This window comes from Lynx canadensis, chromosome B1 (assembly GCF_007474595.2).
Source record: "Lynx canadensis isolate LIC74 chromosome B1, mLynCan4.pri.v2, whole genome shotgun sequence".
NCBI classification, from domain to species: Eukaryota; Metazoa; Chordata; class Mammalia; order Carnivora; family Felidae; genus Lynx; species Lynx canadensis.
The window spans coordinates 149,982,491-149,998,298 of NC_044306.2; the positions used below are offsets into that span (position 1 = coordinate 149,982,491).

At 35.5% G+C, this 15,808-nt stretch overlaps 1 protein-coding gene across 4 annotated transcripts in view; it reads right to left on the bottom strand.

The window, feature by feature from the left end:
- Positions 1-275: 275 nt before the first annotated feature.
- The window catches only part of LOC115512586 (UDP-glucuronosyltransferase 2A1-like), a 48,063-nt gene continuing 32,530 nt past the window's right edge, over positions 276-15,808 (bottom strand). For all 4 annotated transcript variants that reach the window (XM_030313754.1, XM_030313751.1, XM_030313753.1 and 1 more), the window contains exons 3-6: positions 15,367-15,498; positions 6,498-6,585; positions 4,503-4,722; positions 276-2,565 (exon numbers count right to left, since the gene is read on the bottom strand). In XM_030313754.1, coding sequence (XP_030169614.1) covers positions 2,286-2,565; positions 4,503-4,722; positions 6,498-6,585; positions 15,367-15,498 — 720 coding nt within the window. In that variant the 3' untranslated portion in view covers positions 276-2,285. The remainder of the gene's footprint in view (positions 2,566-4,502; positions 4,723-6,497; positions 6,586-15,366; positions 15,499-15,808) is intronic.

Consider the following 15,808-nt stretch of genomic DNA (forward strand, 5'->3'; position numbering starts at 1 on the left):
TATAACAGAAACAAATCCCTCATTGAAAAAGCCAAACAAGGGGCGCCTGGGTGGCGCAGTCGGTTAAGCGTCCGACTTCAGCCAGGTCACGATCTCGCGGTCCGTGAGTTCCAGCCCCGCGTCGGGCTCTGGGCTGATGGCTCAGAGCCTGGAGCCTGCTTCCGATTCTGTGTCTCCCTCTCTCTCTGCCCCTCCCCCGTTCATGCTCTGTCTCTCTCTGTCCCAAAAAAATAAATAAACGTTGAAAAAGCCAAACAAGTTTAAAAATCAAAACATACAATATGAATGAATTTTTATTCACAACATGTAGAACATTCTTTGTGTTAACATATGTGCTCATGTACAAAACAATTACATCTACCTATTAGCATTTTCAATTAAATTATGATCTACGTTTTAATTGACTAGAAAAGCCAGAAGTCATTCAACTCCTGAAAAATGTGTTCTTATTAAAACTTAAACTGGAAAAAATATAATGCTTCAATGGTTTTATTTAGCCTTTGTATACCTAAAATTATTATCAGAGTTTATATATTTAATATTATGCTTTATAGATTATTTAAATAGGCAAATATTTCTTTTTAAGAAAAGCTTTCATCTCCACAAGGTAGAATATATTCCTTTAATTGTTAAGGTAGTTGTTTTGAATAAACCCGGGAATTGCTAACAAGGTATGCAAATCTTTACTTTAACTCCTTTATATTATGTCATTTTATAACAAAGAAGAGAAGGAATATCTTTAAACTATGATTTTAAAGACTATTATAGGAAAGCACATTATCTAATTGCCAGATAAAATAATTCAGCACTATGATACATTGCTTTGATAGATCTTAAACCAAGCAGCATTAGGGTTTACATTTTGAAACTTTATTCTTCAAAGCATCATAATTATTTTCAAACCTCATCAAATTGAGAAAATATGTTGTTTCTTTACATTTCTTTATTGTTAATTTAACACCTAAGAATTGTTTGCCTTGCTGTTATTTAGGCCACTATTCCTGTAAAACACAGATAATCCTCCAAATGATTTATATTGTTCTAAGATGCAGCTATAATTTTAGGTCTATTAAACTTGGATTATAAATATCAAACTGTGGTAAATCATTTACTGAGCTTGTTTAATACATAATTCCAGTTGGATTAAATAATTCTTCAACCTCAAGGGTAAAGAATTGGCAGATGTACTGGAAGATAGTTTTTTTAGAAAAGAAAGGGAGAGAGAATCCTTACTTCTATTGAAATTTAATGTATATCCTCATGCTTACTGCAGATTTATGGCGAATGCTAGTTATCAAGAAGCCTAAGTATTTGTGCTTGGTATGGTGGTCACAGTACAGTTTTTGAGAGGACCAGGAGAAGTGCTGGGGTAAGGGAAAGGATGAAATGGGAAAACCCACTGCATTTCTGTTAGATGGAGAAATCATCCCCACAGCAGACAGAATTCTGAGAAATGCATATCCCCCCCCTCAAATTATCTGCAGTGCAGTTAAAGAGTTATAGTTTTGTCTCTTCTTTCCAAACATGGATATTATAAGTAAAATTGGTGGGAAGAGTAAAGGGCAGGTATTAAATTATAATTGTTTGGTTTTGTTCCACCATACCATCTATAATTCTAAGTAATCAAAATCAACTAGTTCTCTAAAGTCACAAAGTATTACAGTACAAATCTGGTACTATTATTATTAATTTTTAAATCAAGGGCAATCTTCAAATCAAAGACAAAAAATAGTGTTTTGTACTCCAAGGGGAACAAAGACCGATGTGTCATATGAAATGAAATTAACGGTTTTAAAACATGATTCACAGCAGTAGAAACTTTGAATCTCCTAATATTTCTATTAGAAGGGAACCTCTGGCTATAGCATGCTTTTTTCTACTTTGTCTAGTTTAGAGAATATGCAATAATTATAACATACTGGATGCAAAATGATGTTAAGTATTTAGAAAACGTTTAATATGATTAGTACTGAAAATAGAATTTATTATTGCATTCCTGAGTTCTCAAACACCATCCTAATTTGTTGAGCTAAAACAAGTGAATAAAGTACTAGGATTTTAGTAGTAGGAACCTCCATGTGTTTATCTTCTCTTTTTAAAGAATAAGGTATTATATACATCTTAACTCCAAATCATGTGGTGAAATCCTTGGGTGATTCTTTGATCTTTGACTTCATAAGCTGAGGAATGGACAAGAACTGGGAAAACTAGGAAAGGAATCTGTTCAAATCACTGGCTGGTTAATTCAGATGGGCCCTGTTTTCTATCTAAACTATTAAAGAAAACTATTCTCTCTTGTTCTTCTTCCCTGTCTTACCACATTTCCAGCAACAAAACAGGCAACATTTTGTGACCAGGAATATAGTAGTAGCCACACAGGCCAGCAGGAACCCAATCACATCCAACGAGTGGTACTGGACCCAGGTGAGGTCATGGGAGGTTGGCCGAAGGTGTTTGGCTCCTTTGTGGCGCATGACAAACTCGATCCAGAAGACTGCTCGATCCAAGGGCTTTGTAGGCTGATCATGGTGAATTCTTGATAACCTCATAGCGTTCTCTTTATAGCTAAAGATTGGATACATAGATAGCAATTTGAAAAAATTCATTAAGAACATGAGATACCTAAAATTATGTTTCTATCATTAAAAGGATATTACATAATTATATAAGAAATTGTCATAAATGATATCGAGTACAGAATGCCTATGACAATTTATTTCCTCTTGAGAGATTTCTAGATACGTTGGCCCTATCAGCAGAATTGTTTGTAGTTTAAGTAATAATTGGAAGTAAGGGAGAAAAGACTTGCTAATTGGAAATACCATTAAAAAGTTTAGAAATAGGAATGTAGAGGTACACCTGGTTGGCTCAGTGGGTTAAGCCTCTGGCTCCTGGTTTTGGCTCAGGTCATGATCTCACGGTTTGTGGGTTCAACCCTGAATGGGGCTCCTTGCTGACAGTGTGGAGCCTGCTTGGATTCTCTCTCTCTCCCTCTTTCTGCCCCTCCCCTATTCATGTGCACTCACGAGCTATCTCTCACTCTCTCAAAATAAATGAAACTTAAAAAAAAAAAAAAGAAATACAGAATATGTAGGTTAGAATACAGACTTTTGATCTCATTTGCTAAGCAAGGTATTAGGAATGAGCTAGTGATAGGAAGCAGTATTGAGGGGCAGGCCAATGATAAGGGACCCCCTCTCCCCCTGCCTGAGTTTGAGCTGGAGTGTTAGTGGGATGATGCAAGCAAAATGAATCTGTGTTCCTTTTCTTCTTGGGATGTTATTTTCAGTTTGTTGTTGTTGTTGTCGTTGTTGTTGTTGTTCTGATGTGTTGCTAAAATTTGTTAAGTAGACTCTAGTTCTTTTCTGGAGATGTTTTCTTTCCTGGAGGGCTCTATAAGGTTGAACTTTGCCAGGCAACAGAGAGGCTAGGGTCTTCTATCTTGCTGTTTGGATCTCTCAATTGTATTGTATCTTCTTTCTCTTGTTTTAAGTTAGTATATACCAATATAGGATTTTAAAAAATGTTTTAATGTTTATTTATTTTTGAGAGAGACAGACAGAATGCAAATGTGGGAAGGGCAGAGAGAGAGGGAGCCACAGAATCTGAAGAAGGCTCCAGGCTCTGAGCTGTCAGCACAGAGCCGGACACAGGGCTCAAACTCACAAACTGTGAGATCATGACCTGCACTGAAGTCAAGACGCTTAACTTACTGAGCTACCCAGGCACCCCAATATAGAATTTTTTTAATCAAAAAGTAGCATGATCCAATTTTTATAAAATTATTTCTTTTTCTTCCCTATTTATAGATTAGCAAAATGAAATATCTGAAGTAATATTTCTCTACTGCTAACTAGTTATATCTGCATCAGGAAAGTTATTTTTTATTTTTATTTCTCTATTTTTTGTTATATTGCCTAATTCTTTATACTGGTAATATTTGCAATTTTTAAGAAATAAACAATAAAATTGTTAGGAAAAAATAAAGATCTGCGTCTCTTCAACAATAACTTATTTTCTTTAAATAAACAGTATTTCTTTGAGGTTGTAATCTATTACCTATTAACAGTAGGTGAATCAAAAGGCCTGCATAAAATTTGAGAAGTATAAAACAATTGAATCTGATATTAGTTATTTGCTATTGATTACCTAAAAGTGTCAGCTTAGGGCACCTGGGTGACTCAGTCATTAAGCATCTGACTTCGGCTTAGGTCATGATCTCACGGTGAGTTTGAGTCCCACATCCGGTGAGCTCCAGCCCCACTTTCGGTGAACACGAGCCCTGTTTCAGGTGAGCCCTGCTTCTCTCTCTCTCTCTCTCTCTCTCACCCCCTCCTTTCTCTCCCTCTTTCCTTCCTGAGATTCTCTCTCTCCCTGGCCCCCTGCTCACTTGCACCCTCTCTCTCCATCTCAAAAAAGTATCAGTTTAAAAATTGAATGAAACAATTTACTCCTTTTAAAACACCAGATGCTTCTCAGAAAAGAATATATTCTATACTCACGAAGGGTTGTTAATAACTGCCTTCAAAGCGTTAAGTAGATCGGAACTTGTCATTGTATGTAAGTCTACTTTAAGAGCTGCCCCTCTGGCTTTCACACGAGCAATATTATCATACTGATCACCAAATATGGGAATTCCCACCATAGGGACCCCATGGTAAATAGCTTCATAGATCCCATTGGTTCCACAGTGAGTGATAAAAGCTCTGGTCTTGGGATGACCTAAGAGGAAAAAACATATCATTATTCAAAGTTGTGAGAGTTTCAGAAACAGAAAATCGTGACACCTAAAACCATTGATTCAATTAGGTAACATATACTTAAATTCAAGTTAATTAACATGCCATGTAGTATTGGTTTCAGGAGTAGAATCCAGTGATTCATCACTTTCATATAAAACCCAGTGCTCATCCCACAAGCATCCTCCTTAATGCCCATCACTCATTTAGGCCCCTCCCTCCCTCCCTTCCTCCAGGAACCCTCAGTTTGTTCCATTTTTTTATGGTTATTTATTTTTGAGAGAGAGAGAGAAAGAGAGAGCATGAGCTGGGGAGGGACAGAGAGAGAGGGAAACACAGGATCCGAAGAAGGCTCCAGGCTCCAAGCTGTCAGCACAGACCCCTACATGGGGCTTGAACTCACCAAGCGTGAGAACATGACCTGAGCCAAAGTCGGATGCTTAACTGACTGAACCACCTAGGCACCCATTCTATGTCTTTAAAAGTCTCTTATGATTTAGGCAGCATCTTCTACACAATTCTGTGCCATGAGACTATATATAAATTCCTATAAGATCTAAAGAAAGCAGCAATTCGTTATTCCAGGCTAAGCAGCAATTACTTACTCTAGCAAGTAAGTCATTTCACAAACCTCTAAGAAGGTCTGTGTGGACTTTAAATGATGGAGAGTAGTTGCCAGTTGGACAAATTGGGGTGAGGAATTAATAAAAAAAAGGATGGAGGGATTTAAAAAATGAAATTCTTGTATGGATAAGGGAAGGAGTGGTGGGAGGTACAGGGTTTCAGTGGGAGAATGTTGGCATAACAGTCTAGGAAGATAAATTAGGGAAAGTTCATGAAGCACTCTGCTTAATAAAATGGGATTTTACATTTGATTTTATAGTAGTATAGAGACATTTATAATATTAGAGATGGTGAATAGGATTCTCACTTTTTTTTTTTTTCAAACAGAGGAGGAAAGAAGAGAGGTGGGAGTAAGTGGATATAGAGAACCAGGAGGCTGCTGCAGTATTTTATGCAAGAGTTAATGAGAGCCTGATCTAAAAGTGTGTTGACTCTGACTCTGAGGAGTCATAAATGGGAGAATTATATTTTGATTGTAATTTAGAGCTCGGGAAAGATTTGCTCCTTGACCAAACTCTAGTCAAATTTCTTTGAACTCTCTTCTCAACTAGGCTCTGATTTTGGAGCTTCTGAATTTCTCTCTGCATTGCCCAATTTTAGCAAGAATCCTACTAAATCAGTTTAGCTAGACTCCCCCAGTTTGGTATCTGATCACCCATATTTATATCTGATTGGTTTCCTCATCCTTCACTTTCCCCAGGTGGTGTCTGATGACCCTGGTCTGTTTTCGGCAAGAATCTGCTTAGGTTGGTGTAGCCAGAATCCCTCCCTTGCCCTGATGTTTCCTCTTAGTATTTTTCTACCCAGTGACCCCCACTCTGCTCCTTGGCTATAAGATCCCCACTTTTTCTTATTGTATTCAGAGTTGAGTCCAGTCTCTCTGCTTCACTGCAAAAGTCCATGAACTAGTATCTATATTCATCATAATGGTCTTGAATAAAGTGTGCCTCACAGTTTTTAACAAGTATCATGAAGAATTTTTTCTTTAACAAGTTCCAGAAGAAATGTGAAGAAGAAATTAAAGAGTTTTTTGCTTGTTTTTAACACAAATTTGTTGGATTGATCCGTTACTAAATTATCATTCAGAGGATCCCTCATTCAGCTCTGTTGAGTTTTGCTTCTCTTTGGTCTTACCAAGAAGATCATTCTGGGGAATCCATTCATATAGCCGGGTATTGGGTCCTAACGTGTCTGGTTTCTTTCCTGTGTATCTCCACAGAACCTGTTAAAATATATACCTTTAATCTATTAGAAGATTCTCAGAAGCACATCCTTTCAAAATGAGACACTTACTCAGAATTAGCCTAGTTCAATGCCTCCCTGTAACAAATGAACAAAATAAGGCCTTAAATGATTAAGTAATGAATGTTTAAAGCACTGAAATGGCAACTATGTTTTCAAATGCTTGCAATAATCCTAATAGACTGTCATCATCAGGGCCATTCTCAGTAGGTGAAGAAACAAAAACAGACAATCTGTATATGGAATAACTACATATTGGTGTTATTAGGCCTTTGTGGTTAAGGGAATTTTTTTAAACAACGTTTCCAGAAGCAAAGGAGAAGGATGTTACATTCCCTTTAGGAATTTGTAAGTGTTTTGAACTTTTGTTATAAACTTGACAGTGACATAGAAGCAAGTATTGTTGGGGTGCCTGGGTGGCTTAGTTGGTTAACCGTCTGACATCAGCTCAGGTCATGATCTCATGGTTCGTGAGACTGAGCCCCACGTTGGGCTCTGTGCTGACAGCTTGGAGCCTGGGGCCTTCTTCGGATCCTGTGCTTCCCTCTCTCTCTCTGTCCCTCCTCTGCTTGTGCTCTCTCTCTCTCAAAAATAAATAAATAAAACATTTTTTAAAAAAGAAGCAATGTCTTTTTTATTGTGGTCGAATATATGTAATGATATTTAGCATTTTAATGTATTATAAGTATACAATACAGTGGCATTAAATACATTCACAATATTGTAGAACCATTACTACTATTTTTAACTCAAATGTGTCTGTCCATCATCTCCAACATGAACTCTGTATCATTAAACAATTAACTCCCTATTCCTCCCACTTGGCAGACTTTGGTTACCTTTATTCTACTTTCTGTCTCTATGAATTTGACTGCTCTAGGTACCTCATCTAAGTGTAATCATACAGTATTTGTCTTTTTCTGACTGCCTTATTTCACTTAGCATTATGTCCTCAAGGTTCATTCATGTTATATCATATCAGAATTTCCTTCCTTTTTAAGGCTGAATAATACTCCATTGTGTGTATATACCACATTTTGTTTATCCATTTATTTGGTGGTTGTGAATAATGCTGCTATGACCATTGGTGTACAAATATCTCGTTGAGTCCCTGATTTCATTTGTTTGGGGTTTTTTTGGATATGTAGGTAGGATTGTAAACACTGGGTCATATGAGAGTTTTACGTTTAATTCTTTGAAAAACAAAACTGTTTTTCATAGCTACTACATTATTTTGCACTCCTACCAACAATGTGCAAGAGTTCCAATTTCTCCACATTTTCACTAACACTTGTTATTTCCCAATTTTTAAATAATAGCTATACTAATGGATTTGAAGTGTTATATCTTTTGTGCTTTTGATTGCAATTTCCTTAATGATTAATGATGTTGAGGACCTTTTCATGTACTTATTGGCCATTGTATATATTCTTTGGAGAAATATCTGTTCAAGTCCTTTTCCATTTTTGAATTGGGTTTTTGTTGTTGAGTTTTAGGTGTCCTTTATGTATTGTGCACATTAATCCCTTATCAGATACATGATTTACAAAGCTTTTCTCCAAATCTGTATGTTGTGTTACTTTCTTGGTAGTATCTTTTGATGCACAAAAGTTCTTAATTTGATGAAGTCCATTTTTTTCTTTTGTTGCCTATGCCTCTGGTGTCATATCCGTGAAATCAAGGCCAAATCCAATGTGATGAAGTTTTCCTCCAATATTGTCTTCTATACGTTTTATAGTTTTTCTTCTAAAGTTTAGGTTTGTGATCCATTTTGAGTTAGTTTTTGTATACGGTGTAAGATAGGGTTTTAACTTCATTCTTTGGCATGTAGATATCAGGATTTTACCAGCACTTTTTCAGAGACTCTCCTTTCCCTACTGGTCTTGTTACCTTTGTTGAAAATCAACTGATCATATATGTGAGGGTTAACTTTTATTCTGTCTTTCATGCCACTGGTTTATATGTCTCTTCTGCCAGTTCCACATTGTTTAATTTACTGTGGTTTTATAGTAAATTTCAAATTTCAGAGTTGAAAAATGGGAGTCCTCTAACTTTATCCTTTTTCATAGATTGTTTTGTCAATTTATGGCTCTTGCAGTTCCATATGAAATTGAGGATTGGATTTTCATTTGTACAAAAAAGTCTGTTAGAATTTTGATAGGCATTGCATTAAATCTGTACATTGCTTTCGATCATGTTGACAACTTAACCATGTTAAGTTTTTCTATCCATGCACATGGTATGACTTTACTTATTTAGATATTCTCTGGTTTCTTGAAGAAATGATGTTTTGTTGTTTTCAACATACAAATATTTCACCTCCTTGGTTAGATTTATTCCTAAGTATTTGATTTGTTTGGTTGCTCTTGGGAATGGAATTGTTTTCTTAATTTTATGCTCAGATTGTTCAAATATGTGTGTATAAACACAGCTGATTTTTGTGTATTGATTCCACAATTTTGTTGAGTTTGATTATTAGCTCTATTAGCTCTTTGTGGATTTTTGGGGATTTTCTATGTATAGGATGATGTCATCTGCAAATAAACATTATTTTACTCTTTTGTTCCAATTTGGATGCTTTTTCATTTCTTTTTCTAGTGTAATATGCCCAGACCATAACTTCTGGTACAATGCTAAATAGCAGCAATGAGATTAGGCATCCTTGTATTGTTCTTGATTTTAGGGAGAAAACTTTTAGTTTCTGCCATTAAGTGTGATGTTAGCTATGGGTTTTCCAAGTTTACTCTTTATCATATATTGAGGAATTTACCCTCTATTCCTAGATTTCTGAGATTTTTTTATTATTAAAGAATGTTGGATTTTATCAAATTCCATTTTTGGGTAAGTTGAAATAATCATGTGATTTTTTTTTTCCTTCATAAGTATTAATGTGATGTATTGCACTGATTAATTTACTTCGGCTGAACTACTCTGGCATTCCTGGGATAAATCCCATTTATGGTGAAACACCTTTCAATATTATAGTGGATATCATTTTTTTAAATAATTTTTTTCTAGTGGATTTTATTTGCAAATATTTTATTGAGTATTTTTACATCTATATTTACAAGGGATCTTGGTCTGTAATTTTACTTTCTCTTACTGTCTTTATCTGGCTTTTGTATAAGGGCAGATTTGGCCTCAGAACCATTTAGGAAGTGATCCCTCCTCTTCAATTTTTTTGAAGAATTTGAAAAGCATTAGTTTATTTACTTATTTCTTAACTGTTTGGTAGTATTTACCAGTGAAGCTATATGTCCAGGGGCTTTTGCCATTGAGAGGTTTTTGATTACCAATTCAATGTTTTGAGTTGGTATAGGTTTGTTGAAATATTTGTTTCTTTTTTAAAGTAAATTGTGTTTTTCAAGGAATTTATCCATTTCTCTTAGGTTGTCTAATTAGTTGATATACAATTGTTCCTAATAAGCTCTTATAATCCTTTTTATCTCTGTGAAGTCAGTAATCTGCCCAGGTTCATTTCTGATATTAATTATTTGCATCTTCTTTTACTTTTTTTTAATTCCTCTTTGCCAGCCTGGCTAGAAGTTTCAGAAATTTGTTGATATTTTCAAAGAACCAACTTTTGGTTTCATTGATTTTCTTTATTATTTTTCTATTCTGTCTTATTTCTGCTCTAATGTTATTTCATTCCTTCTGGTAACTTTGGGTTTAGTTAGCTTTCTTTTTAGGTGTTCTTTTTAGGTGGTTCTTTAAGGTGTAAAATTAGGTGTTGACTTTAGATCTTGCCTCTTTTTCAATGTAGACATTTATAGCTATAAACTTTCCTCTGAGCACTGCTTTCATTGCATCTCATAAATTTTGGTGTATTGTCTTCATTCATTTTCAAAGTATTTGTAATTACTCTTGTGATTTATTTTTTGGCTTATAAGTTGTAAAGTACAATAGGATACGTTAACTCTGCTCCTTCATAGCTACATCCCCCACTCTCTGTTCCTGATGACACAAGATACACATTTATACATTATGTTTATAAAAATAGATTAGATTAATAATGGCTATTTATGCATTTTTTTTTAATTTTTTTTTTTCAACGTTTATTTATTTTTGGGACAGAGAGAGACAGAGCATGAACGGGGGAGGGGCAGAGAGAGAGGGAGACACAGAATCGGAAGCAGGCTCCAGGCTCTGAGCCATCAGCCCAGAGCCCGACGCGGGGCTCGAACTCATGGACCGCGAGATCGTGACCTGGCTGAAGTCGGACGCCTAACTGACTGCGCCACCCAGGCGCCCCGCTATTTATGCATTTTAAAAAAAATCTTTGAGAAGGTTTTAAAAAGTAGAATACAATTAAATTTTTGAGAAGATTTTAAAAAGAGGAATACAGTGGCACAAAAACAGACACTCAGATCAATGGAACAGAATACATAACCCAGAACTGGACCCACAAACGTATGGCCAACTAATCTTTGACAAAGCAGGAAAGAATATACAATGGAATAAAGACAGTCTCTTCAGCAAATGGTGCTGGGAAAACTGGACGGCGACATGCAAAAAAATGAACTTGGACTGCTTTCTTACACCATACAGAAATATAAACTTAAAATGGATGAAAGACCTAAATGTGACAGGAAGCCATCAAAATCCTCAAGAAGAAAGCAGGCAAAAACCTCTTTGACCTTGGCCGCAGCAACTTCTTACTCAACATTGTCTCCCGAGGCAAGGGAAACAAAAGCAAAAATGAACTATTGGTACCTCATCAAAATAAAAAGCTTATGCACAGGGAAGGAAACAATCATCAAAACTAAAAGGCAACCGACCAGAATCAGAGAAGATATTTGCTAACGACATATCAGATAAAGGGTTATAAAGAACTGATCAAACTCAACACCCAAAAAACAAATAATCCAGTGAAGAAATGGGCAAAAGACATGAATAGACACTTCTCCAAAGAAGACATCCAGATGGCCAACAGACACATGAACAAATGCTCCACATCATTCACCATCAGGGAAATACAAATCAAAACCACAATGAGATACCACCTCACACCAGTCAGAATGGCTAACATTAATAACTCAGGCAACAACAGATGTTGGCAAGGACGCGGAGAAACAGGATCTCTTTTGCATTGTTGGTAGGAATGCAAACTGGTGCAGCCACTCTGGAAAACAGTGTGGAGGTTCCTCAAAAAACTAAAAATAGAACTACCCTATGACTCAGCAATTGCACTACTAGGCATTTATCCAAGGGATACAGGTGTGCTGTTTCAAAGGGACATATGCACCCCAATGTTCATAGCAGCACTATCAACAATAGCCAAAGTATGCAAAGAGCCCAAATGTCCATCAATGGATGAATGGATAAAGAAGAGGTGGTATATATATACAATGGAGTATTATTTGGCAATCAAAAAGAATGAAATATTGCCATCTGCAACTATGTGGGTGGAACTAGAGGGTATTGTGCTAAGCGAATTTAGTTGGTCAGAGAAAGACAAAAATCATATGACTTCACTCATATGAGGACTTTAAGAGACAAAACAGATGAACATAAGGGAAGGAAAGCAAAAATAATATAAAAACAGGGAGGGGGACAAAACATAAGAGATTCTTAAATATGGAGATCAAACAAAGGGTTACTGGAGGGATTGTGGGAGGGGGGGATGGGCTAAATGGGTAAGGGACTTTAAGGAATCTACTCCTGAAATCATTGTTGCACTATATGCTGACTAACTTGGATGTAAATTTAAAAAATGAATTAAATTTAAAAAAATAAATAAGAAAAAAAGTAAAAAGTCAAATACAATTACAACTACAATAATACTAGCTTTTGTAATTGCCTTAGTTTTTACCTTTGCTGCACATCTTTATTTTTTCACGATTTTGTGTTACTGTCTAGTAGCCTTTCATTTCCACCATAAAGACCTTTCATTTCTTGCAGGGGAGGTCTAGTGGTAATGATCTCCCTTGTTTTTGTTTACTTGTTAATGTTTTAATTTCTGACCTCATATATGAAAGAAATGTGCCTGAAATGAAAATCTCAGTTGGCAATTTTTTCTTTCAGCACTTTGAATATATCACCCATTACCTTTTGGCCTCAAGGTTTCTGTTGAGAAATGGTCTAGTCACCTGTTATGTGTTGAGTTGCTTCCCAAGATTCTCTCATTGTCTTTGTCTTTCAACAACTTGATTATGTATCTTAGTGTGGATCCCTTTGAGTTTATTCTACTTTAAATTCATTAAGCTTCTGGGATTTTTAGATTTGTGTCTTTCATTGAATTTGGGATCTTTTAAGCCATTATTTCCTCAAATTATTTTTGCCCATTACTCTCAGGGACTCTCAGAGTGTGTTTGTTCTTCCACTTTATACTATCCCATAAGACCTTTAGGCTTTGTTCACTTTTTTCTTTTTGTCCTTCTGTCTTGATAATTTCAATTATTCTTTCTTCAAGTTTGTTGATTCTTCTGCTGGCTCATATCTGATTTTGAATCCCTGAAGTGAATTTTTTATTTCAGTTATTGTAATTTTTAGCTGCAGAATTTCTTTTTGGTCATTCTTATGATATCCTTCTCTTTACTGATATTCTTATTTTGTTCCTACATCATTTTCTTCTCTTTATCAAGGTCTTCCTTTAACTATTTGAGCATCTTTAGGGCAACTGTTTTCTTTATCTAGTACTTCCAACAGCTAGGCTTCTTCAGGAATGGTTTCTCTCAGGGTGCCTGAGTGGCTCAGTTGGTTAAACATCTGATTGGGCTCAGGTCATGATCTCACGGTTCATAGGTTTGAGCTCTGTGTTGGGCTCCACACTGCTGGTGTGGAGACGGCTTAGGATTCTCTCTCTCTCTCTCTCTCTCTCAAAATAAGTAAATAAACTTAAAAAAAAGGAACGGTTTCTCTCAATATATTTTGGTCCTTTTGATAGGCCATAGTTTTACATACCTTTGTATGCCTTGTCACTTTTTTTGTTGTTGAGAACTGGACAAACGATTTTTGTAATCAATATAATAACTTTGGAAATCAGATTTTTTTAGGCAATTTTTTTTTTTAATTTTAGAGAGAGAGCATACAGGCAAGGTATTGGGCAGAGGGGGAGAGAGGGAGAGGAAGAGAGAGAGAGAGAGAGAGAGGGAGGGAGAGAATCTTAAACAGGCTCCATGTTCAGCATGGAGCACAATGCAGGGCTTGATTCCATGACCTTGGAACACGACCTGACCTGAAATCAAGAGTGGGACGCTCAACCAACTGAACCACCCAGTGCCCCTGGAAATAGGATTCTCTCTTTCCTTAGGGTTTGAGGCTTATTTATTTTCATTATTGAAAAGTGTCTCTTTGCTAGGAATCAGACTGAGGTGAATGCTTTAGATCTTCTATATCTAAAGCATTTTTTTTGAACCTGTATCTTTCCCTTGACATGGATATTGCTTTCTAAATTCCATTGTATGTCAGGTTGTTTTGAATGGCCTCATTCCTTAATGTCTGGCTCACAGGCAGAGAAAAGAGGGAAAAAGAAAAAAAAAAAAAAAAACAACAGTGCTGCTTCAACTAATGAGTGTTGAAATAATTATGACCAACTTTTGTTTCTACATATCAGTGGATGGAAGGCAGTAGTTAGCAATCAGAATGCAGAATCATAATATTTAGAGGATAAGATCCTTTTTGTCCATCTTGGCTCCACCAAATCACACAGTAATACAGGCAGGTTAGCTGCCATGAGGCTGGGTGATACAGGATCTGAAGCTCCTGCAATGCCAAAATTAACTACAATTGACCAAAATTAATTACAATTGATCAGCCAATATTTCTCCGCAAATTGCAAGTGCTCAGATAGACTGCAGAGTTCTAATACAGTTACTTCAGAGTTTTTGCTAGTATAATTGCTGTTTAGGTGCTTCCTTGGTGCTTCCTACTTTACCTTGATGTCACCTCTAAACATATTTCAATACAATTAAAAATTTAATACTTTTATGAAGATTTTTAAAAATTAAATATTTAAATGGGTACTGCTTCCACAAACAATTTTCCAAAGGAATTTAGTTATGAATTTAAGCATTGTCATGATTGTTTGGAACTTAAAAATACATGTAATTGTCTATTTTGACTAAAGCTAGAAAACAAAAAAATATCCCTGGTAGTTTAAGAACATTATTAAGTTATAACCTAGAATGTTATTAACTTAAAAATCAGATTTTGCTAGGAACATCATAGAGTGAAATGCACAAATTTTTTACTGTATTACTAAAATTTTTAACTGTTTAAGAGAATCCTTATTTAGGAGTATTCTAGGAAGCTAAGCTGTCAGTTCCAGGCTAAACCAGGACCTGGTTCAAAACCATCAATTAAAAGTCCCAATTATATATAGTCCCAATTATGTCCCAATTATGAATTAAGTTCATATTTTTAAAATATCTTTTCCTTTACTATCATATTCGTTATAACTGGCATGTGTGCCTCAGACTTAAAAATAAACAAGAACAACAAAATAAGATTAGATTACACAGAAGCCTTAAATCCTAGACATAGAGCCAACAGATTGCTTCAGATTAGTGAATGATTTATTTTATCCTATTAGTAAAAATAAAAATACTACAATATGTGTTCCTGATAGTAATGCCAAGTTTAAAGCAAGATAATAATCAAATGTTTTTAGTGGCCCTCTCTAGCATTTAATACTTTTTCCTCAAAGTTCAGTTAAATTGATATTAACAATACTAATAGCTTTTCTTAACATTCGTTAAGTAGATTTTTAAGGAGAACTTCAAAATGGCTGCCCCTCAAAAAAAAGATAAAATTATCTGACCTTCTGTGGAATCTGGGCAAGGGCTGATGCAATTAGATTAGACTTTTCTTCTGTGAGGTTTTTGATCATTGAACCCAGAGTAAATACCACAACTCCATCCTTTCCAGAGCTTTGGACAAACTCTTCTAACTCCTGTAAAGAAAACAGTCTTTGTAATAATGAAAATTTAGAGCTTACAAGAACAAGAAAGCCATATAACTTTAGCACTGTGTTTGAATTATTGAACAGTTCTGTCTTTCCATGTTAACCATTTTGGAGTATGAAATATAATCACTGGTTATCAGGCAAATAAAAATAATTTACTTTGGAGGTTCCCTTCCAATGTGTTCTAAACACTTTTGAGGTATGTTTGTGTGTGCCTGTGTTTACAAATTATTGACTATGTGTTATCTCCTGCCATGTGCTGAGGTCTTTGGATGCATTATTTAACTTAGATATATGG